At 45.4% G+C, this 25,347-nt stretch overlaps 1 protein-coding gene across 1 annotated transcript in view; it reads right to left on the bottom strand.

The window, feature by feature from the left end:
* Positions 1-25,138, bottom strand: part of CDHR3 (cadherin related family member 3) — a 57,760-nt gene extending 32,622 nt beyond the window's left edge. The window contains exons 1-6 of the mRNA XM_070424638.1: positions 24,040-25,138; positions 18,242-18,444; positions 16,365-16,530; positions 12,837-12,934; positions 2,358-2,452; positions 1,563-1,667 (exon numbers count right to left, since the gene is read on the bottom strand). Coding sequence (XP_070280739.1) covers positions 1,563-1,667; positions 2,358-2,452; positions 12,837-12,934; positions 16,365-16,530; positions 18,242-18,444; positions 24,040-24,085 — 713 coding nt within the window. The 5' untranslated portion in view covers positions 24,086-25,138. The remainder of the gene's footprint in view (positions 1-1,562; positions 1,668-2,357; positions 2,453-12,836; positions 12,935-16,364; positions 16,531-18,241; positions 18,445-24,039) is intronic.
* Positions 25,139-25,347: the final 209 nt, after the last annotated feature.

Below are 25,347 nucleotides of genomic sequence, written 5' to 3'. Positions count from 1 at the left end.
GGCCCCAACAACCCGCCAAGGTCATGTTCTCTCTCTGCTGAGGTCAATTGCTTTATTTTGGAAGACATAGTCCAAACCAGATGGTCTACAAGTTCTGCCCTTGGGGGAAATTATTTTCTCCTTTGCAACCCTGTTAGCCTGTTTTCCCACCTCACAGACCGGGGGTGTGGGGAGGGCTGCAGAATTCATCAGCTCCAGCCCATAGCCATCGCCTTCCTCTAGGGGTTACTGATGAATCCACCGTGCTGAGTGGCCAGTGCTGGAGTCTGAATCGGGCCGGGATGTCATAACTATTTATAAACTGCCTGGATTGTGCCCCTGGAGGAACCCGTCAGCAGAAGTGTACTGCCTCGTGCTTTTGAGCTTAACCTGGCAATAGACATCGATGGGAAACATTACGTGGGAATGTATCTGCTGCTGTTCCCTCCACATCAACACCCAGCCACTGGGCTGCAAGCTGCTAAAATCCAGAAGTTTCACAACTGTGCTGTGTTTTGCCAAATGGCACCAGGTTAGCCTGGGAGTGGGGAGGTTTTAATACCTCCCAACTTCAGAGAGATAAGGGGCCCAAGGTCATCGGTTGCAAGCATTCTGCGTAGTGAAGCCTCCTGATTGAATTTATTCACAGCCTTTCATGCAGTTAACCCCAGGCAGGTGGTTTTTCCAGTTTCCTTGTGGCTGCCTCTGAGGCCACCAGTGACTGGGGCAGGCAGAGTCTTCTACAGTAAGCCAAGCTGTTTGCAGGGTCATACGCTATCTCAGAACCCTATGTTCCCCTCCTAAATCCCCATCAATGACAGGCTCGGGTCTCCCCTTTGTGCCTGAGCTGGTGCTGGGCACATTCCCACAGGCTGCCTCCATCAGATTCACCTCTGCCGGATGTAGGAGCAGCCAGATCTCTTTACTGGACCCGCCACGGCAGGAAGGAGCTCAGAGCACCCAGCATGTTTTACAAATTCTTGCGGCACACCGTTTGAAAAAATCACTGGTCTATCTGATAACCCAGACGGCCACTGAGTGACTAAGGGGGTGGAGAGGATCAAATACAGTGCGGCTACACTGGACAAAGCGATGATTCATGTCCCAAGTGGGATGGAGCAGACACTGTAAGATTTCATCACACCACTCAAGACTGTGTGCAATTGAAAACTTATAATTGTCTATTTCTGGAATCTTCCATTTAATGTTTTTAGTCTGTGGCTGACCACAGGTAACTGAAACCACGAAAAGCCAAACTGTAGAAACATTATACTGTATTTACCTTCTCCATAAGCCCAGTGGCAAGCCTCCATCAGGGGGAATCATGTCCAGCCCCACCCCTGCCCCACCATACCCACAATCCTTTGGTGCATGTGAATGTGGGGGTGCAGAGTCAGGGGAGCAAAGGTAGAAGACAGAAGTCCAGAGGCCCAGGGAAAGGACACGGATGATCTCAGGCCTCTTATCTCTCTTCCAGGCCAGAGCAGGACACCTCTGTCTCGTATTAAATGTGTCTGAGGAGGCTCTGTCACCTAAGAGAGATGTGCCCGTGGCCCACGGAGCCCTGATTGCCCCAGGCCTACCTGGTAAAGCGTGGGATTTCGTCATTGATGTTCACGATGTTCACCCGCAGCGATGTGGAGGCTCTGAGCCCTTGGCTATCCCTCACTTCCACAGTGAGGTGGTAACTGTCAGGAGAACATTCCAAGTGTGGGAGTCAAGCTTTGAAACGTGGGGTGGGAGGAGGGAGGAAAGTCTGCTCCCTTTCTGCCGCCCCCTCCAGGTGCTCCTGCAGAGTCCAGCCTGCTATGCCCACCCTTCTTTCCCCACCTCTAAACCCCACTCCTGCATTTCTCGTCCTGTAGGTATCATTCATGGCCACCACCTCACATGTGCTCATGCCCACCATCTTGCACACTCCATCTCCATCATTCCTCACAGCATCTCTGCAAAGTGTGCACCCGTGTGAGGACACCGAGGTACTAGCCCTGGTTCTCACAGCCAGTGCAGAGCCAAGAGCCTGTGTGTTTTCATCTTCAGACCCTGGCCTCTCCTCATGGCTTTTCTTGGAGGCCTGCTCCCTTCCACCCTGCTGCTTTCATGTTAGCAAAGAGCTCTGGCAGCTGCCTCTCCCCGTGCTTTGGGTGCCGTCTCCCACACCGTCATTCTTATTATCTGCAGGTGAAGATTTTGGATGGGGAAGGAGGTCTTCCATATAGCTGCCTTATTCCCTTTCCGGGGCTCCCTTCCTTCTTCACTTGGCAGGAAGGCAGCAAACTGCTGAGGGCCTCCCTAGCTGCGCTCACTCAGCCTGCACAACGCCTGCTCCTTGACCCTCAGACAAAGGAACTTCAAGCAAGGTCATTGGCAAAGGCTACCTGTTATGTCCTGCTTCAAAGTCAAATCCTGTTGTGGAGAAGAGGGTCCCATTAGCAGACATGCTGAAGCTCTTCGAGGGAGAAATCAGGAAATACTAAAAAACAAAGACAAAAAGAATGTGACTAAGCACACTTATGTTTCCCCAGAAGACATGTCTGTTCGGTTCCCATTTTATATTCTTGGCTCACGGAACATTCTTGATGCATCAGGATGAAGCCCAAATAGTGAGTTCTCAGGCTTACTGGCTCTTGAGTCAAGAAACATCTGGATCCGTTGGTCTGAGCCTCTGACCCCGATTTGCCACACCCCGAGGAGCTGGCCGCTGGTCCTGCTGTAGTTACAGAACGCATATGAAAGGCCCTGCCTGGGCATCCTGCTTCTGAACCCAGTCTCCTTTTCCCTGTCATGGCATTCTCACTGCCGCCGCCCAGGCCCACTTCTTTAACCAACACCATTTAAACACAGCCACCATGCCTACGGTAACAGGACAATACTAAAGTAAATGAGGTCTGGTCTTTACGCTTAACTGAACTTATGATAGAGTGGGGGTGCAGAACATGTTCATAAGCATCATTCATTGAAATAATGGAAGGGCCAAGGGAAGGACAAGTGTGAGAGGAAATGAAACTTAATGGAGCCCAAGTCTGGAGCTGGTTTGGAGATATAGAAGGGCTGTTTCAAAATCTGATCTGAGGGTTGTGGCCACTGGTCAAGTCTTCCAGTGTCCTGGGGACTTGAGAGTCTTCGTCCTTCTTGGCTTCCAGTGCCCAGTCCAGCTCTCTTGATGACCTTCTGCCCAGCACCTCTTGCTCCGACAGGAATATAGGCTTATTTGTCCAGTCCACGAAGGGCCTGCTCATAGGAGGACTACCCTGTGCTCTCCACAGTGCTCATCAAGATGGAGCCCTTGCTCCCATGATGGAGTCAGCAATGCAGGGGAAGGACATGGATCAGAAGAGTTGAGTCCAAATTCTGGTTGGGATGAGTCCCTTCCTTGCCTGTAATTTAGGGATGATACCACCAACTGCTTGTTCAAGTCACTGTGAGGATTAAATTCCAATGCACGCTGTAAAATGTGGAGGGCCACAGGCCACTGAGGCTCACACATCCATTTGTTCCAAAGGGCTTTAAGGTTAGAAGGTTTTATTGTTTCCTACATGGATGAGGGATGGCCTCTCCTCCAGGAGGTTTTGCAACCACAGCCATGGCCCCTGAGGCCTAGAATCAAAGGCAACACCAGCCAAGGATTCCAACCCAGAGACTTGGTATTGTCATCACAGCTGAGCTCCCCATCAGAGAAGAGACGATGCACAGAAAAGACATTAAAGGTCTCCTTTGGGCATTTATAAGGTTTTTAAGCCATTTAAAAAAGTGCTTACTTTCCATTTACTATTTAATAACATTTTCCTAGTTGTAATGAATATATCTTTTATACAAAAATTGGGAAAGACAGAAAAGCATAAAAAAGAAACTCAATTGTAGTCATCATTATTTTCATGGATAGCCTTATGCTCTTTTCTAAGCAAACATACACCCTCCAAAAAACTGATGTTATAATATCTGCGCTTTTCATTTATAGCTTGAGCATTTCCCCATAGTCTTAAATCTTATTTTACAGCTTGGCTGGTTAATGGTGGCACAGTGTTCTACTGTAGGGGGTATTTTACTAAGTCTCTCTGGCTGGTCACTTAGAGAGAAAATATTTTTGAGGGGAACTATTTGGGCGATACCAAGGAGTGCCCTTCTCCCAGCCCCCAAATTGCATATGCACTCAGCGGCATGATTAAATCCCAAGCTTCCTCCCCCTCAACTCTCCTGCTCATAGCCTGGGAGCAAGGGCCTAGGCTTGCAGCTGCCTGCACATGGAGCAGTTCCATGTCTTTAAGTAGAGCCTTCCTGGCAGAGAATCCTCACGTATCCATAGATCAGAGGTTCGCACTAGATGTGACACAATGGTTTATAGACCCAAGGGGGGCATTTCCCACATGCACCTAACCAGGGATGTCTTTTCACATGTTTTGAAATGCTCTAACAGTGGTCGGCAAACTGCGGCTCTCGAGGCACATGCGGCTCTTTGGCCCCTTGAGTGTGGCTCTTCCACAAAATACCACGTGTGGGCGTGCACATACAGTGCGATTGAAACTTTGTGGCCCATGCACAGAAGTCGGTATTTTGTGGAAGAGCCACACTCAAGGGGCCAAAGAGCCGCATGTGGCTCTCGAGCCACAGTTTGCCGACCACTGCTAGGAGGTAGCTCTCCAATTCTAGTTGGTCCCCCAACCATGCAAGGTCTTGGGATATGGAGATGATAGGTCCTGCTGTGCAAAAGCTATGGTCAGCTGAGGAAACACACGAAGAAGTTGTGGGAGAGGCAGCCCAAAAGGGATAACAGAGGGTGATGGGAAGAGGGAAGGAGGACGCTTAGGCCCGTCTGGAATGGAAGAGTCACAAATTGGGGCGGTGGAGTTAAGTTCAGTGGCTTTGGAGCCAGACAGCTGAATCGGAATCCTGTTTCTACCACTTTCCAGCTGTGAGAGCTTGTGCAATGAAGAGTAATAAAATAGGGCATGCCCCATTGTGCAGAGTTCTAGAGCAGGGCTTGGTACATGGTGAGCCCTCCGTATATATTAACTATCACTGTCCAGTTAGAAGGTAAGATCCAGGAGGAAAAGGGCTTCATTTTACTCACTGCTATGTCCCTAGTGCCTAACGCGTAATAGATGCTCAATAAATATGTGTTAAATGTTAAATATTGGGGTTTTCTTCTTGCCTGTTTCCCATCTGAGAGCAGCATTCCAAACTTTAAGGATCTTAAAATCTTTTTTGAAAATACAGCAACAAAAAACTTGTTAAACTTAAAAAAAAATCTGTTTGATAATGCCAGTCTTGATTATGAAATCATCTCCAGTTCTGTCTACAGTCTCAGCAAAAATGAACGAGAAAAAAGAAAAAGAAAAAGCAGAGCCAGATAGAAAGAGTAAAACTGTAGAACTAGGAGCATGGGGAATCTTTATTAAAAGTCTGATTTCCTGGAATCCTGATTTTTTTCTTTTAGCATTAGGCTAATTTCCTTTATCCCTGAACTTATGAGCTTGTGTTAATGGGAATAGCAGTTTTGTACTTAGAATGGAGATAATATCCGTAGACTAAAAATATTGTGTCATGTGGCCATTTGCCAGCAATTCCAAAAGCTTTCTGTAAAACCTGGCATTCTCTCCACTTTTTAAAGTCTTGTTTAATCAAGGCTGCTCCCTGGATATTCATTCTTGGAAAACAGAAATTAAATAGAATGAAAAGCAACTGCAGCCCCTCTCTGCTCCAGGACTGGCTGAGAAAAGTCCTGAGTAATCAGATCAATTCGGTTAACAAATGCTTGTCAGACAAGCTCCACAGTTTCCCCGCTGGGAATATTCCCTTACCACCACCCCAGGTTTCTCTCTCCGCAGCCCCTTGGCAGCTGCGGTTTGCTCACGGACACAAAAGCTTCAGTGTGGAAGGCGAGGAGCCGTGCTTCCTGCCCCATTCACCCTTTGTGGTGCCATTGGTGCTGGGAGAAAGGAGGGCGAGAGGGAGCTGGCCCAGTTTCCTGAAATGTCAGGCTCCCTGGGGAAGGCACAGCACCTCCGGCGGCTCCCCCACTGCAGTTGGAGTCACAGGCAAATAATGAGTCAACCTGTGCGGGTTTGCAGCCATCAGTTGCTTTCAGGCCTGCAATGGAATTGAGCTACAAGAATTCCACCTCCTGTTTCCCAAGAACAGAGCAGTCAAGGTCCAGAGGGAAGGAAGGACCCTTATTCCTCCCAAGTCCTGGGGGTGCCAATGGCTGTAAGAACATGCCCCAGACCCACCCCGAGGACAAGCAGCACAGGACACACCTTCCAACCGGGCTGTCTCAAGTTACGTATATGATGCCACAATCCTATTATGTTTTTCATTGTACGCTGAATATTTTAATAAAAGCCTCAATTCCTCCCTTTTCCCATCTCTATCCCAATTCAGAAGTGGGAGGTGGAGACGGGGGGGGGGGGGCGGGGGGGTGTTCTTAGGAGAAAAAAATTACCATTAATAAACCCTACTTGAAACCCTTAACTTGGCCTGTTCATGTTGTATTATTATAAAGGTGAGCTAAATGGGTTATAGGCAAGTATTTGAATGTGCTTAAAAGAGCCACATTTGTAAATGCAGAATGCTATCCATAACAATCCTTTACTGATGAAGCTGCAGAATCTATCTCATATTTTGTCATTCTTTTTTTTTCTTTGATTTAGGCTTCGCTAATCGTAAGAACAATGATCCCCATCTATTGGAGAAAGCGTCTCTCCCAACATACCAACAGTGGTCAGTGGCGATGTATTGGGAGAGGGAGTTGTCCAACGCCCCTGCTTTCTCCTTTCCTCAGCATTTTAATAAGAACCCGGAGCAGAATGTGTCTGCAAAGACTTCAGTGGTGGCTTCCAAATGGACAGGGAGGTGCCGGGGCCGCTGCGTGACTGGTGTGTGTCTGTGGGGAGGGGGAGGGCAGTGGAAGTACATGGGGAACAGGGAGGATGTTGTCACTCAGGAAAGAAAGGGTCAGGGCACCAAAGTCAACATTTGTCAGAACACAGGAGATGGGGCTGAGCAGGAGTCGGGTCAGAGACCTCAGCTCTCACTAGATCAGGGGTGAGCAAACTTTTTGACTCGAGGGCCACAATGGGTTCTTAAACTGGACCGGAGGGCCAGAACAAAAGCATGGATGGAGTGTTTGTGTGAACTAATATAAATTCAAAGTAAACATTACATAAAAGGGTACGGTCTTTTTTTTTTTTTTTTTTTAGTTTTATTCATTTCAAACGGGCCGGCCCGCGGGCCGTAGTTTGCCCACGGCTGCACTAGAGTGACCTGGCCCAGGCAAGGGCCTCACTTCCCTCCCTCACCCAGAAATAAGTGGATCTAAAAAGTCCCGTCTCCGGACAGTCACTATAAACTCAAGAAGATCAAAAGACACAACCGGCTGCCACTTCTCGGGGGGCCATGCGCAAGACAGAGGCGGGAGAGAATTCCTTTCCCTGTTGCCCTCCTGGTAGCCCAGCTACTAGCAAGGTTATTGCTCTTTTAATTTAATCCTTTGTCTGCCCTGGTGAAGACAAAGCACATTTCACTTTATGCAAAAGTCCTTCCCTAATGGAAAGGCCAAGAGAAAGCCCCTTAATGGAGGAATTGCTGCACTCGATCACTTTGCTTCCAGCTGCGAAACTGATTAACGTCCTGAGAGTCCCTGAGGAGGCTGTGCGGCAGTCACAGGGCCATTTCCAAGCAGAGGGAGAGGAGGGCCGTGGGAGTGGGAGGGAGGGGTTGGGTTGCATGGAGCCTCCTTCAGGAGGTGGAGAAAGGGCAGGGGGAGGCAGTCCAGGGAAGAAATGCTGGTAGTTACAATTATTCACGTACAGACCATCCTGCCTGCCTTTATATTCTGAGCCCACCACCGACGCCAGCCTCTAAACATGCATCCCCTGCGCCCCATCACAACACAGAAGGTGCACAGGGCAGGGGGGCTGACGCTCGCTCAAAGTCTGCACTGTCCAGCCACAGGCACCTGTGACTCCTGAGCATTTGCAGTGTGGCTGGTCTGAAAGGAGAGGAGCTGCACAAAGACTTGCATTAAAAAAAAGAGTGTGTAGCCAAAACCGGTTTGGCTCAGTGGATAGAGCATCGGCCTGAGGACTGAAGGGTCCCGGGTTCGATTCCGGTCAAGGGCATGTAACTGGGTTGTGGGTACATCCCCAGTGGGAGATGTGCAGGAGGCAGCTGATCAATGTGTCTATCTCATCGATGTTTCTGGCTCTCTATCTCTCTCCCTTCCTCTCTGTAAAAAATCAATAAAAAATATATATTTTTAAAAAGGGTGTGAAATATTGCATAAATTGTTTTTATGCTGATTATATGTTGAGATGATAATAGTTCAAACATATTGACTTAAACTATATTAAAATTAATTCCACCTGTCTCATTTTACTTTTTGAATGGAGCTACGAGAACATTTAAAATTATATATACGCAGCATTCTTTTCTGGTCAGATTCCAGCTGGATTGAGTAGTGCTGGTCCCAACAATTTACAACCACATGCTCTTTGAATTCCTCTAAAAACGAGGAAGCAAATACCAGCGGTTTCTGCATTAGCCCCAATTTCACTTCCTCTGTGACACAGTTTCACTTCATTAAGCTGGATAAGGATTTGTCATTTTAAAGCAGTTGGGGTTTCTGGACATGTCCTAGAGCAAGTTTTAATTCATCCTTTCTCTGCTAGTTGCTGTCACCAGCAAAGTGACTCCTGGGACACACCGGGTAAGATGACAGGCACAGACCAAGCGTAGTGGCTTCATGCACATGCTTTGGTGCGTATTAAAGTCTGTACTTGTTTGTTCAGTTCAGTGGTTCTCAAAGGGTAGATGCATCAGAATCACCCGGGAAGTGTTCCAATTCAGCATTCTGATGTGGAGTCCAAGACTCTGCATTTAAAAAAGCAGCCTATGTATTTTCTCACACAGGGGCCTGACCCCTCTGAGAAACACTCATAAACTAGTGTTCCCGGCCTTTCTGACCAGAAGAATTGCCCAGGGTATTTGGCAAATTTGCAGATTCCCAGGCCCATCCCAGACCCACAGAATCCAAAACTGAGAGAACTGGGAAGTTTGGGAAACTGTTTCAAAGCAGCTGTTCTCAGCCCTTGTTTGTACCTGAGATTGCCAGGGGGCTTTTATTATTTTTTTAAATTTTTAATTTTTTTAAAATATGTTTTTATTGATTTCATTGATCAGCTGCCTCCTGCATGCCCCCCACTGGAGATCAAGCTTGCAACCTGGGCATGTGCCCTGACCAGGAATTGAACCGTGAACTCCTGGTTCATGGGTCGACGCTCAACCACTGAGCCACACTTTTAAAGCCTGACACCTGGGCCACTCTCTGGGTCAATTACATCAGACTTTTAGGGGGTGGGACCCAGACATCTGGGTGTTTGTTTGTTTTTTTAAGTTCCTCTGGTGGCTTCAGTTTACAGCCAAGGTTGAAAAGCACAGGTTTGATCAATAGCTCATTAACCCATCTCCTTTCTCCTTGTACAGAGCAAAAATATGTCATTTAGTACCCCCAAGAGCCCAAAATAAAATGTCGAAGCACAAAGGCCATCATATGTTACTTCCTAAACTGTTACTACCTTTTTCTAGCCTGAGAAAGTTTCCTTCTAGATTATGTTCACTGCTTCTGCAGGCGGGCTGTCAACGTTCTGCGCAGCTGTTCATTCCAGCACAGGTGTTAAACACTCATTAACACTTTGCTGCCACTGGGAGTGCTCCCTCCTCCAACAACTCTGCAGAAGCCACTCAGTTCCAGGCGCCACATCCCTGCAGCTGCTCTTCGCCCTTTTCGATTGCAGTACATTTTCTTTTAAGGGAGCAACACCTGCTGCATTGCTCCCTACCTGGACAGCTTCCCTTCATCAGAAAGGGACAACTTGATCTAGGAGGTATGTTTAAAGCAGTGGTTCTCAACCTTGGCTGCACATTAGAATCACCTGGGAATCTTTTTAAAATCCTGATTTCTGGGCCTCATCCTCTGGAAATTCTGTTTCTTTGTTATGGGGTGGGGCCACAACATTAGTAACAAAGAAACAGAATTTCTGGAGGATGAGGCCCAGAAACCAGGATTTTAAAAAAGATTCCCAGGTGATTCTAATGTGCAGCCAAGATTGAGAACCACTGGTTTAAAGGGAGCATGACCTTGTTCCTTCTGCATAATTTGGAACAATATAGTACAAATGGATATCTAAAAATAAATATTTTTCTTTACAGCTGAGATTCCTCCCACTTTGCTCCTACTACATTTTGTACACACTTTACAGTAATTATCTTATTGAAGTATAATTATTTGGGGTATGCATGAATGCCTTCCATCTATCTAGACCAGTGGTTCTCAACCTGTGGGTCACGACCCCTTTGGTGGTCTAACGACCCTTTCACAGGGGTCGCCTAAGACCATCCTGCATATCAAATATTTACATTATGATTCATAACAGTAGCAACATTACAGTTATGAAGTAGCAACGAAAATAATTTTATGGTTGGGTCACAACATGAGGAACTGTATTTAAAGGGCCAGAAGGTTGAGAACCACTGATCTAGACTGTGAACTTCTTGAGGTACAAAAATGTGTCTTAGTCAGCTTTGTATCCAAAGTAGCTAATAGAAAACCTGGCATATAGTGGATTTTTGGTAAACGTTGAAATGAACTAAATGTTTAAGTGTATAACTTGGGGTTGCTGACCTAATCTCCATCCAAAATCCCTTTTTCCCTAGTCACCATCAAGCAACGGTGGCCCTATGACAGAGTTCTGGACAGTGAGAAGTGAGCGGAAGTCTTCTGGTTAGGGCTTCCAGGAAGGTCTTCGTTTTCCTACCAAAAAAGGGGACAGACTGGCCTGGACTTCCCCCTTCACCCTCTACCCTTTCTTATTTTCTTTCTCCTTTTATTCTTCCTCAGTCTCTTCCTCCTCCTGCTGCTCCTCCTCCTCCTCCTCCTCCTTCTCCTCCACCTTTTCTTTCTCCTTCTCCTTCTTCCTACCTGGAACTTAGAAGTAAAGGCTGGAGATGTAGCAGCCATCTTGTAAACAAATCCAGTATGTTCTGGATGGAAAAGCAGAAAGATAGGAAGAGCCCAGGTTTTTGATGGCAGCAGCTATGCTAGCTCTGAACTAGGCAGCAAATACCTGTCTCTGAACTTCTTATAGGAGAAGAAAATCCTGTATCTGCCATTGTGGTTAAGTTTTCTGTTCTTTTCAGACAAACACATTTATAACTGGTATAACAAGTATGTTATTAATAAGTATGCATTTAAAGGACCTAGTATTATTGCTCTTAGCACATAGTAGAAACCCATTAAGTGTTTGCATATTCATTTACTTATTCCTGCAAATAGAATCTTAAATAAATGAATGGGTTGTATGGATCCTGAGAAGATTCATTTGATGTGATCCCAGAAAAGACATTTATCTGCTGAGATGGACTCCCCACAGTCAACGGAGGGCCCAGCTTTTATAAATAATGACAGCCTAGTGGCCATCTGCTGACAGAGGCTCTCACATATTCTGTACACCAGGAAGAATCTCAGACAGAGCTTTCAACCTCCTGCACGGGTCTCCTGCTGTTTGAATTCACTTTACAAGACAGTTCCTAGTTTTTGTTTTCAACCAATGAACTGAGACCTACTCCATCCAATCAGAATCTCATAGCTATATCTTTATTTGCATCTTTACTAACCAATCAGAATTGCTCCATAATGACCAATCAGAGTGCATGATGTCGACCAATTAGAACTGTGCAATTTAGAATTCTCATTTACATAAAATAGGACCAATTGGTGGGTCAGGAACTATTACCTGAATAAAGTCTCCCCCTTTCCTCTCCATTGTCTTTTGGATTTGTTAACAGTTGCTTTTATTTTTTGACAGAGGGATATCTTCTAATAATAACATTGACTATTCTCTAACTTAAGATGTAGCCAATAATCTTAAACAGCTTTATTTCAGACCCTGTGGACCACATTATATTGGTCCTGGAGTTTATTCCCAAGGCTCACTTCCTCCTCTTAGAAAACGTAGTCCTGTTGAAGCTGCAAATCATGCAGCAAACAGCAAAAACAGCCTCCTGGTGTTACCAATTCCCTGAGTGTCATATTTCAAGTGTTATCTTTGCTGTAAGGCAGGGTTTGCAGGAGGTAGCCTGCTCCTAGGTTAGTCCACTGGCATTATTCTCTCCCACCTGGGCTGCCCAGCTTCAAGGGGCAGAGCTAGGCACTGAGGCATCCTTGCCAAGCTAAGAGGCTTCTTTGCCTAAGGTTTGGTGGTTACAAGAGCTCTATAGGGAGAGAAGAGAGATCAGCGGTCTCAGGCTGAACCATGAAGCGACTCTCCAGGACCTAATCTGCTTTTCTCTATGGAATTCCTCCTTTTCTTTGGAATTCCTGGGACTCGTTTTTAATTTTTTTTTTTTAACTCGGCTCCAAACAGCGTGGCTTCATCTCTGAAAAGGAAATGTTAATGCCTTTGGAGTATACATTTTATGCTTATTTTTAAAATAATATAGCTGGATTTTTATCACCTTCGAATTAAAGAAACAAAACACTGAGCAATTTTAATATGCTAGGCAGGCATTGTGCTCAGTGGCTTTACGTGCATTCTCTAATACTTACGATACCCCTACCGAGGTAGGTGCTCTTATTAGACGAAGAAATTGAAGCTCAGAGAGATTAAGAACTTGTCCAAGATCACACAGAGCCATGAGCCCAATCTGAGGTATCTGTCTCCAGAGTCCCCTTTCCGATTCCCACCTCCCCTGCCCTCTATGCTTTGGCAGCATATTTCTCCCATTACCGCTGCCCAAGCCCACCCTGCCGAGAGGCCAGGCTCCTGGGTCAGCCCCCTCTCCAGGTTAACAAGGAGACTTACACTGAGGGGTATATTTTGACTTGTATCTTCTGGATCGAAGGCCTCAACCTGGTAACTGAATCCAGGGTTTGCTCCTTCCACTATGTAGAGGTCTAGACCTACACCCACGTACACAGTGGAATAAGAAACATTTTATTAGATAAAGCAAATGAGAAATCCCCAAACCAGGTGAGCCAAAGGAAACTAGACACAGCCAAGGAAATGAAGTGTATTGGCACTGTGGGAAAGAGGGCAGCAATAATAAAGGCCACGAGTGAGACCACGGCCAACTTGCGGGAGTGGATCCTTTTATGGGAATTAGCGACGTATTAGGGTTGGCCTCGCTGGTAATCGAGTCTTCCCATGTTTCCTCTAATGAGAGGTGACCTGGGGTCCTGTTGTTTGGTGGGAGAGAGGGAGGTGATAAGGGCAGAGAGCTGAAAAGTAACCTCCAGGGTGAGGCTGCTCCAAGTTTCAGAGCCCCTTTAATGTGTAAATTCCTCCCAACCTGAGCTGAGGCCACCCCTTGACCTTCACTTAGCCTCTCTGTTCCATCATAAGGCCTCTCATTTCAGGGACTCACTTCCGCTGAGGGAGGGTTGCAGAGAGAGGCCCAGGAAAGGGACCAAACATTGATTTCATCCACTTCAGAGTTCTTGGTGCTCATGCGGAGGGAGGGAGGGGCAGGCAGTGCCCCAGCCCTGCCTGAGGGCCACCATGCTCTCTGCCCTGGCCTCTCCCTTTCTGAGAATGTCTCTGATCAAGAGATGAGCGAGAAGGCTAAGGTTAACTCGCTCTTTTGTAAGGCACTGTGCTGAGGACTTAATGCAGTGATGGCGAACCTATGACACGCGTGTCAGAGGTGACACACGAACTCACTTTTTTGGTTGATTTTTCTTTGTTAAATGGCATTTAAATATATAAAATAAATATCAAAAATATAAGTCTTTGTTTTACTATGGTTGCAAATATCAAAAAATTTCTATATGTGACACTGCATCAGAGTTAAGTTAGGGTTTTTCAAAATGCTGACACACCGAGCTCAAAAGGTTCGCCATCACTGACTTAGTGTATAGTGTGGGGGCATAAGTAGGTTTGCAGTTGCAAGTACACAAAACAGTTTATTCTCATATTATTATTTATTAACTATTGAATTATATTCCATACACACAACTGTCAACCTACTTTTGCCCCACCCTGTATGTTTTCCCCGTTCATCTTCACAACAGCCCTAGAAAGTAGGCATGGTCATTTTCTCCGCTTTATAAACAAGAAAACAGGCTCATAGGAGTTATTGGGTTGTCTCAGCTAGTAAGTAATAGAATCAAAACTCAAACTCAAGCCATCTGACTTCAGCTTTCATCTATCTTATCACTGCTCATGCTTTCTACACTTTGGGAATACAGCAGTTCACAAAATCCTGCTCCCATGAACTTGAAATCTGTGGGAAGATATGGATAATAAATGAGTAAAATGTGTGAATGTTACTGAACAACGTTATGGAGAAAAATCAGGGAAGCAGTGTTGTGAGCTGGGTTACAACATTAAATAGAGTGGTTATGGAGGTTCATTGTCAGTTGAATGAAGATTCTTAAGAGAAATGAGGAGGAGCCTCAGAGATATGGAGCAGGAGGGGGCAGAGGATACGGCAAATGCCGAGAGAGATGCCGTGGTAGGTTGTGCCTGGGGTGCTCACCGATTGGTGAGAAGACTGGGACTGCTGGCATGGCAGAGTGAGAGAGAGACATGTGGGAGACAACGTGGTGGGTGGGGAGGGTGGTATGGGCGTGCCAGATCTGATGGGGCCTTAAGGGGATTCTGGCTCTCCTTTTGGGTGAGATGGGAGGTCCTTGTAGGGTTTAAAGCAGAGGAATGCCTTGATTTAACGGATGTTTGACAGGATCTCCCTGGCTGCTGTATGGAGAACCAACTGTAGGAGCAAGGGCAGAGCGGAGCCCAGTGAGCGGGCCATTGTAGTAATTCAGGCAAGACATGGCTAGTGGCTTGCGCCATGGAGGTAGCGGTGAAGAGGCTAGGGACGGTTGGATTCTGCATAGATTTACAAGGTGACAACATTTCCTAATGGATTTGGTGTTGGATGTGAAAGACAGAAAAAAGTCAAGATTGACTTTGAAGTTTTGGTCCAAGCAACTGGAAGGACAGAGTTGCCATGAATTAAAATGGGGAAGACAAGAAAAGCAGCTTTGGGTGGGGATGGTGGGGGTGAGGGGGTTGACGTGGGAGTCAAGAGTTTGGATTTGGGAGCACATTAAGTTTGAGATATCATAATCTGCAACCAACTCCAGTGTGTGTGTGTGGGGGGGGGGGCGGGGGTCCTACACCACCATGAAATTCTCTGACATCAGCTGAAAATCCATCTGAATTCAAGTCCAGATTGTCACCTATGCTTCTGACCCACCAGCTCTAAATCTAAGCCTCCCGAAATGCCCTCACTGAGTTTGATTCGTATGCTAGAGTGGCTCCCAGGACTCAGGGGAACATTTTAGTTACTAGATGACTGGTTTATTATAAAAGGTTGCAGCTCAGGAACAGCCAGATGGAAGAGGGCACAGGGCGCGGAGCTCCCATGCTCTCTGGGCACGCCACTCTCCCTGAATCTCCACCAACCTGGCAGCGCTCTGAACCCCTTTTAGATTGTATGGAGGCCTCACTACCTGGGCATGATTAATGAAATCATTGGCCATTGGTGATTGAACTCCATTTCCACCTTCTCTCTGCTCTGCAGTGGTGGGGGTGGGGGTGGGGAGGAGAGTGTGTGAGGGGGGATGAAGGGGACTGAAAGTTCCAACCCTCTAATCACAGGATTGGCGCTGCTGGCCACCGTTCCAAACATCACGTCATCAACATAACAAAACATATCTTTATCACTCTCATCACAGAAAAGCCAAGGGTTTTAGAAGCTTTGTGTCAGGAACCGGAGGAAAACCAAATATATATTTCTTATTATTATAAGTCACAATATTACAGATGTCTATTAAATGTTCAAGTGGAAATGTTAGGTGAGATACTTGGATATTTGAGTGGAGTTCAGGGGAGAACCTGGACTAAAATGATAGACTTGGTGGCATTAACAGCCATGAGCGAGGGGGGGATTATTCAGGAATTTACGGTATCCTATGCTCCCATCCCTGAAAGTGTCATCTCTGCTCTGTAGCCGATTCCAGGCACACATTGCTCTCAAGGGGTCAGCGTCCTTGGGGAGAATGAACAGGTCAGTCAATGACCAGTAGTACACAGTGATGAGCCTGGTGGGCTTGGCCAGATTCCTTCAGAATGATCCACTTGAGGTCCCGAGCCTCCTTTTCCTCCCCAGGACTGGGAAAGACCCAAGAGAAGGGCTTTGTAAATTGTTGGGCATTGTTACTGGGAGCCCGGGCTGGGGGACATTTTATTTATTTCCTGCACATTAAGCACCTGCCTTTTCCAGGGAAACAGCTGCTTTTTCATTTACTTTTCTGGTTTGCTCTGTCCCCAGGGAACTCCCTGATGCCACCATCTGGGCTGCATGGCACACCCTGTGTATCTTACCTTTTGCCAAGTTGCCTGGAAACTGAGGCGGCTCATTCACATCTGTTACCTGGACAGTTAGGATCTGTAGGTCAGTGACACCCACGTCGTCCTTAACATAAATCTGCAAATCAAACATGTTTGGTCCTGTTTCAAAATCTAGTTGTTCCTTCCCAGTAGTGACAACCTAAAAGTAAATGCAGAATTCTTAGAGATCCTGTGAAAGAGGGTCTGCTTTGTGTGCATGCATTTTGCAAATGGCTATTACTAGGAAGAAAGCAAACAGCATCCTGGAAACCACCTTTCATTCGCTGTCAGAGGAACTGGCTGTTTGCCTTAGTCCTTCCAACACAAGCCCCAGGACACTTCTCCACTAAAAAAGAAAAATATTCAGGAGATATTCTAGTTCTACTGGCAGAAAATGGAAAACCAGAGAATTAAAAAACCCATCAGTACTTAAGTTAGGCTCCTAGGTGAGTCCCTTAGCAACCCTGAATGTAGTGGATTTTCTAGTCTTTAAAAATGAGATGATGCACTTTCCTGGAATTGCCGTTAAATTACATCTTGACTCATCACTCCATTCTGATTTTCCCAAGGCCACTTCCAAGAATAAACAGGGGAAGAAGGATACATCTGCAGAGTTAAGGAATGACATGTACTAACATGAACTCTGTGTGTGTGTGTGTGTGTGTGTGTGTGTGTGTTAGTTAATGGTGGTAAATGCTATTGAGAAAAGTGAACAGGGTCAGGGTGATGGAGGGTGGGGATGGTATCTACTTTATATGATTGTTGTGAGGATTAAATGAGTTCATCCATGGAATACTTAGATACTTGTTCTTGAACTATAGTTTGATATCAGGTAGAGTGATACCTCCAACTTAGTTCTTCTTTCTCAAGATTGATATGGCTATGGGGTCTCTTGTGGTTCCATATAAATTTTAGTAATATTTGTTTTAGTTCTGTGAAAAATACCATTGGTATTTTGGAAAGACTCAAACAACAAATTAGAAAACAGAGCAGTGGTACCATGGCTCTTCAACATGAGGAAACATTCACACAGTAGCATTGGACATTTAGGCTCATATTTTTTACTCAAGGCATGTTCTTCTTTATTAAGTCTCCTCATACTTTTCCTTCTGAAAAGTCACAGGATCATAGAAAAGCAGAATCACCGACACAATTTCATCAGAACCCAACTTTTAAGGAGATCAATACTCAAACTAAAACACCCAAAGAGTTTAGTTACTGTCAGCACACCTTACACCTGATATCATGTCAGGATGGTTGGCAATAAGAAACAAGCCTTTTATTTGTAACACTAGAGGCCCAGTGCACGAAATTCGTGCATGGGGAGAGGGTCCCTCAGCCTGGCCTGCACCTTCTCGCAATCCAGGACCCCTTGGGGGATGTCCGACTGTCAGTTTAGGCCCGATCCTGCAAGTCCCTTCCGTAAACTGGCAGTCGGACATCCCTCTTGCAATCTGGGACCACTGACTCCTAACTGCTGGCCTGCCTGCCTGCCTGATCACCCCTAACTGCTCACCTGCCTGCCTGATCGCCCCTAACCATCTCTGCCTCAGCTCCCACAGCCACAGCTTTATCTGGAAGGTCGTTCGGCTGTCTGGTCTAATTAGCATATTATGCTTTTATTATTATAGATGATTTGTAATGTTCAGTTGGACTAGACTAAATAGAGAAAAAGGATTCCAAGGCTAGAGGGGCACCTAGTGCAGCAGAAGGCTCTAGCATGCCCAAAAAAGGACTTCTGGATCTTAGAATAAGGGAGATTGAACTGGGAGAAGAGGAAGAAATGATCACTGTTCTAGAATCCCACAGGCCTCTCATCTTCAGGACTCCTCTTTGCAGGTAACTCCCATTGCGAGTAAGATGGTACCTACCTCAAACTCGGTGCCTGACAGAGAGTTCACGTTGAAGGCTTCAGTGAGGGGACTGGTGTTGATTATCAGGGGCAACCCTGGCATCACAGGTGACAGTGATGCTGATAATTTCACAGAAAACTTATGCACTGAAGTCCCAGGTGAAGAATTCTCTGCCACGTTACTAGTAGCAGGTAAGTGAATTAGGTGTAGTGCCTCTCCCGCTGTGGATTTAAAAAGGATAAAAATTACATGAACACAAAGCTTTGTGCTGGGAACAGGGACTTAACAGCTTGTTCTGTGGCTTCAACTCGTAGCTCAAAGCAGTGATGGAACCTGGTCACTCCCCAGGAACAAATACTCCTGCCAAGGCTTGGAGAGGGGAATGTGAAATCTTACAGCTAAGAAAACAACCACCACCAAACAACCATGAAGTCTGCTCTTGTCATCCTGTTAATAAAGCTGCTACTTTTCTCTTGTCTCCCTGCTTCCCTTCTCTTTTCTCCCAATCTTTGTGAAGAGCCAGGAGCAGAGAAACATCACCTTAGCAGATAGACACCCACTTGAAGTATCTAGTCTACCCATGACATTCTCTCTTTTACAAGGGCCCAGTATTTTACAAGAGTTTGTTTTCCTTCTCTGGGTCAGTGTTTCATTCATGATGTCATCTGAGAGTTGAGTGTGCATGACTGAAGAGCTCCATGGTAGACCTCCCCACAGTCATAAGTAATTTCAAGGACAGTTATTTGTTTTTATTGGATGCTATAGGCATCATGTAGAGAGTCAGTCAGTACTTCCCAGTGGATAGATTAACTCCTGTTTCACAGAGAAGGATATGAGATACTTAGAGAAGGCATGTGAACCACTCTGGACTTCATTACAGACAGGGAACTTTACAATTTAAGAGAAAGTATGTTTCTTCCAGGAATGCCTCCGGACATTCTCAAGTCTCCTTGACACTCTGCAAGACTTTGCCAATACGGAGGAGAGCAACAGGTCATGTTTTTTCATGCTTCCATAATAATGGTTACTGTAGGGGGTTGAATAGAGTCTTCCCCAAAATTCATGTCCACCCAGAACCTCAGAATGTACCTTACTTGGGAAAAGAGTCTTTTCAGATGTAATTAGTTAAGAGGAGGTCACACTGAATTAAGATGGGCCCTAAATCCAACAGCTGGTGTCCCTATGAGGACAGGACACAAAGACACACACAGAAGGAAGGCCATGTTATGACAGAGGAGGAAATTGAAGGAATGCAGCTACAAGCCAGGGATGGTAAACAACCACCAGAAGCTGGGAGGTAGGCACGGAACACATTCTCCCTCAAAGCCCTAGACCAGTGATGGCGAACCTTCTGAGCTCGGCGTGTCAGCATTTTGAAAAGCCCTAACTTAACTCTGGTGCCGTGTCACATATAGAAATTTTTTGATATTTGCAACCATAGTAAAACAAAGACTTCTATTTTTGATATTTATTTTATATATTTAAATGCCATTTAACAAAGAAAAATCAACCAAAAAAATGAGTTCGAGTGTCACCTCTGACACGCGTGTCATAGGTTCGCCATCACTGCCCTAGACAGAGCCAACCCTGCCAACACCTTTAGTTCAGACTTCTGAATCTCCCAAACTGTGAGATAATAAATTTCTGTTATTTTAAGCCATCCAATTTGTGGTAATTTGTTATAGCAGTACTAGGAAAATCATAAAATTATCATTTGTCCAATGTTCCAAAGAGGCGCATAATGTAAAATCCTTTTTCTCATTTACTCCTCAAAACCATCCTCTCAGATAGGTATTAATGTCATTATTTTACAGATGAGGCAACTGAGCTAAAGGACATACAGTGAATACAGTATCCTCCCTCTTCACAGGGATAATGTCCACAACCCCCAATGGATACCTGAAACCATAGATAGTCTAAACCCTATATACATATATATATATATATATATATATATATATACTATGTTTTTTCCTATACATACATACTTATGATAAAGTTTAATTTATAAATTAGGCACAGCACGAGATTACCAACAATAACTAAGAATAAAATAGAACAATTATAATAATATCTATAATAACAAAAGCATAATATTCTGATTAGACCAGACATCCTTCTAAATGACCTTCCGGACGAAGCCGGGGCTGTGAGGGTAGCCCGGGTCCCAGGTGCCTGCCCGTGCTGGCAGCTGGGGGAAGGAAGGTCTACTCTTGCAAGAATTTTGTGCATCGGGCCTCTAGTACTGTAATAAAAGTTATGCAAATGTAATTTATCTCCTAAATTATCTTATTATACTGTACTCACATTTTCACTTAAAGAAAGCACTTTATGACTTCTCTTTGGCAGATTCAGATTGCCAGCGTCACTACTCTTGTGCCCATTATGAAGTAAGGGTTCATTGAACACAAGCACTGCAGTGCTCCAAGAGTTAGCTAGAGAGTGACGAATGGGATGGGGGTGGGAGGGAGGTGTCTACAGCTTGAAGATGATGGACAAAGGAATAATTCAAGTCCTGGGTGGGGCCAAGCAGGATGATGTCGGATAAGAGAGTTCATCATGCTACTCAGAACAGCAAGCAATTTAAAACTTATGAATTGTTTATTTCTGGAATTTTAGAAATTGTAGGTGTAAAATTTCTAGAAACAAACAGGACATGGAAAAATGTTGGTTTTATTAAAAAAGAATGCATTTATTTCAAATTTGGGGGAGGGGATGCAAAGAAATAATGGAAACGTAGGAAAAATTGAAATATAAATACATTCATTGATACAAGCTGTTATAAATCTAAAATCATCTTATTTAGATTAGAGACTAAAATGCATTATGCTAAGTTATTTTTACTCACAGAATTATCCAGGTTTATGGACAAGGACTGTGCAAGGACTCAGATAAATCAAAACAGCTGAGGCTTAAGGTGATGTGAATATGAATAGATTTTTAAAAAATCTATTCAAATTGACTTTTGTATTATACCATTCTTGTGATAAAAACCTGAAACAAAATAGTATACTGGAGTTTTTAGAGGCAAAATGTTTCCAAAAATAGTTTTTCAAGATGAGCAAAATAATCAGTTGCTTTGGTGCTTGGGTTTTTTTAGCCATAATTTCCTCATGACCTCTTTTCCCACAATAAAAAAGTCAGCAGAGCCCCCCTTGAGCTGTTCATGAACGTGTTTCCCCACTGTTCAGCGGGACAAGGACAGTCATAAGCAAAATGAAGGGTTTGGCAATTTGTCTCAACAATTTCCCACCTTCTCTTGGCCCCTCCCACCCACACCAGGGACATGTGCCCCTCCAGCCGAGAAAAAAGGACCCCTCTGCTCAGATTTAACTCACTAAGGTTTTTCTCAAGAACGGCGTGGTGAGTGACAGCTTTGCTGAAACAAGTAACCACTTGCATTTATGAAGAACCTACTCACCAGGCATTATGCTGGCTACTTTACTGCTTAACCCCGTCCACTCTACACACCACGTAGGTGTTGCGGCCTCAGGAGGTGTCACACTCAGTAAGCGGCCGCGGTGGGCCCTCGCTGCATCTGGGTCTTGTAGATAACAGACTGCACATACTTACTACCGTGTCGTCACTCCACACTTGTCAGGTGACTGTGCACATGTGATGCATCATAGTTTTTCTGTGACCAGGCAACAAAGCAGCAAGATGGTGCTGGGGCCTGGTGTGAAACTGGCCCCTCAACTCTGTTGTTAAATTTGGGTGATGTTCTCTTTGGAGCAACCTAAGCAATTGTGCAGGAATATTAGCTTGACGTGGGGTCCCTTGGCCTGGCCTGCGCCCTCTCACAATCCGGGACCCCTCGGGGGATGTCGGACAGCCAGTTTTGGCCTGATCCTGCAGGCATAAATGGCTAATATGCAAATTGACTTAACAGCCGAACAACTGGTTGCTATGATGTGCACTGACCTCTCAGAGGGCAGACACTCAATGCAGGAGCTGCTTCCTGGTGAGCACAGCAGCAGTGGCGGGAGCCTCTCCCACCTCTGCAGCAGCGCTAAGGATGTCCGACTGACTGCTGCAGGCCTAAGCAGTCAGTCGGACATCTCCCAATGGCTCCCAGACTGCAAGAGGGCCCAGGCCGGGCTGAGGGATCCCCCTGAGTGCACGAATTTCATGCACCCGGCCTCTAGTACAGAATAATGACTAGCATTTACTAAGCATTTACTATGTACCAGTCACTCCTCTAAGTGTTTTATTAAAGTAACTCATCAAAGATGTAAATTATCTCTAAATTAACCTGCAAATTTAACATGATTGAATTCTATACATTATGGGTATGCTACCTATCAAAAAATAAGATTTAATTTAAAAAGCTCAATTTCTGCCCTGACAGGTGTGACTCAGTTGGGTGGAGCATCACCCTGTACACCAAAAGGTGGCAGGTTTGATTCCTGATCAGGGCACATGCCCAGGTTGTGCTTTCCATCCCTGATCGGGTCATGTACAGGAGGCAACCAAGCTATGTTTCTCTCACACATCAATGCATCAGTGTTTCTCTCTCTCTCTCTCTCTCTCTCTCTCTCTCTCTCTTTCTCTCTCTCTCAAAAAATCAAAAAAAAAAGATTGATTTCTTTCAATAAAAAAGAAAAGAAAAATAAATAAATAAAAAGCTCAATTTCAATAATCTGAGCTGACAACATTAAAAAGATCTTCTAAGATTCTTGAAGCTCTTGAATAAGGAAGAAGATGCTCGAGAATCTTTGGCTCTTCAACCAGAAGGCATTTTCTCTACCCAAGAGTAAGACAATACCTCCTTAGTACCTCAGTTTTTCGACAGGATTTGCTAAGCTTAAGTTGCCCCCAAAAGTCTCCAGAGAAAGGCCAGAATCTCCACAAAGACTAACTTGACATATACACTGAAGGGGTTCAGCACACATTTTCCTAGATTATGCCACTTTGACATGGGGACTATTTTGAGCCAAAGGCATGAAGACCCAAAAGATTCAGAAATAGCTTTTTAAAATAAATAAATAAATAAATAAATAAATAAATAATAAAAACTTCCCCCTTAAAAAAAAAAAAAGGACACATATGTAATACCCTTTGTAAAGCTTTAAGCAATAAAAAAAATAAATAAATAAAAAAATAAAGTAATAATTTGAAACCTAAAAAATAAATAAATAAATAAAAAACAAAACAAACCAACAAACAAAAACAAAACAAAAAAAAAACTTCCCCCTTAACTTTCTGAAAAAATTTAGATAGAGGGCCTGGTCTAGGAAGAGAGCTATCACCAAAGATAACTACAAAGCATATGGGCCAGGTGTGGTGGGCAGGAGAGGGGGGAGCTCAGCAGGGCCCGGAGCTCAATGTCTTCTCTGTGAGGCTCAATGGCCTGACTACCTTAGGTCTCATATTCTTATAGGGCCTCCATATGTACATAATTAAACTTGTTTTTCTATTGTTAATCTGTCTTATGTCAATTCAATTAATAGACCAGCTAAAATGACCTAGAAGAGTAGAAAAAAAAAAATTTCCTCTTCGACAACACTAAGCTCTGCTATGAAAATTATTTTCCCAACTTTGGATCTTGGAAGGACTTCCAGCTCAGGCCAGTTAACACCAGAGGGAAAGTGAATTCTCTACAGACATGGACTAGATTGTGGCTTCTATAGGCACCCTGTACTCTGGGTTACCCCTACCTCCTGCGGCTCCTGTTGCTACATCATTTCATTCATCAGTGCAGATAAGCCCTCAGTTAATCTAGGCCTCCCAGAGGCAATTTCCTTTTTCAGGACTTTATCATACAATGATATCCTGTAAACTGAGTAGAGCAAACAGGTGGCAAAATGAGTTCCTACCTGACATGGCCCCCAGGAGAACCAGAAGGAAGACTGCTTCCTGCATTCTTGATAGTTCACCTCTGTGCACACTTCCAGCAAATCACCCAGGAGCGGAATCCCACCTTATATCAAAGTGCATTCCAGATGCTGCTCATCTTCCCCTCCCCGTTTTGTTGCTATGCAAGAAATCAAACAGAGGCCTGATGGTAACTAAGGGAGACTCTAAACACCGCAGGAATGTTTGTTCTTTGATTACCTGCTTCTGTGACTGTATGGTACCCAAGGGGCCAACCAACCCATCCTCGTGAGCTCAGAGTCCATCTCAAAATTCCACACCTACTGTGCGGATAGAGAAGCCCAAATAGGGAAGTCAAAGAGCAAAGAAAACGAAGAGACACTGAGATGACAGTAAAAGCCGGACATGAGCGCAGTCACCCATGATGGTCTCAATAGCCGGGCACTCTGTCCTTCTCAGAGGTAGGGTGGGGAAGTGGGAATTTTTCTGCTGACCGAATTGATGAATTGGATTTGGAATTGGGACTAGACCCCTCTTCAAGGCGGCGATAGACATGGCCCTTCGACTCCCATCACCACCACTGCCACTCTGGCCCTCAAAGCAGTCTGTGGAGGAAGATTATTGGAGTCGTGAGAGGCTTCTGCCCAGCAGGGAGTGATGTGCCCGCCCCTCCGAAGCAGGTCTGCCCTATATGGTGCTTTCATGTCCCATGCAGCCCATGCCAGCTACAGGACTGGTGTGTGAAACACAGCTGGGCTGGAGTCCCGCCTCCACTCAGAGAAGGAGCAATGGCAGCAAAGAGGGCGATGGCCATGGAGCAGCCTGCCCCCTTGATATGGTGCAGTAACAATAGCCGTGGGTACAGTGGAAGGAAGTCAGACTTGGACCATCTCTCCTCTTCCTTTCACTCAAGAACTGCCCGCTGCAGGAGGGAAGCCCAGAAGCTCGAGGCTAGTGGCAGGAGGAGGGTAGGGTGCATTGAGCCAGATCCTCCCACCAGGAGCATGAGCAGCAGGAGTCCCTACAGGAGCTCTGAAGACCACGTGTGCCCCACAAGCAAACCCGCATTTGGTCCCTGCTGGTCAGTTAGTCAGTATGAGCCAGTAGCTGCCACAGTCATGGTGAGAGCCAGCCATGTAAGCCAGCAAAAGGGGACACTCACCACATTTCCTCTCCCTCCTCCTAAACCCTCCCCAGGGCAAAGAGGGAGGGAGCCTCTTGGAGCCAGACCTCACCACTCGCCCAGGCTCCAAACTGTCAGCCCCAGCTCCCCCTGCTGCAGCAGCCAGTAGCAGAGGGATGGCAGGAAA

Source organism: Myotis yumanensis, unplaced genomic scaffold (assembly GCF_028538775.1).
Source record: "Myotis yumanensis isolate MYYU_CA2020_CCGP unplaced genomic scaffold, mMyoYum1.0.hap1 SCAF_9, whole genome shotgun sequence".
NCBI classification, from domain to species: domain Eukaryota; kingdom Metazoa; phylum Chordata; class Mammalia; order Chiroptera; family Vespertilionidae; genus Myotis; species Myotis yumanensis.
This window is presented reverse-complemented; position numbering and strand designations above follow the sequence as displayed.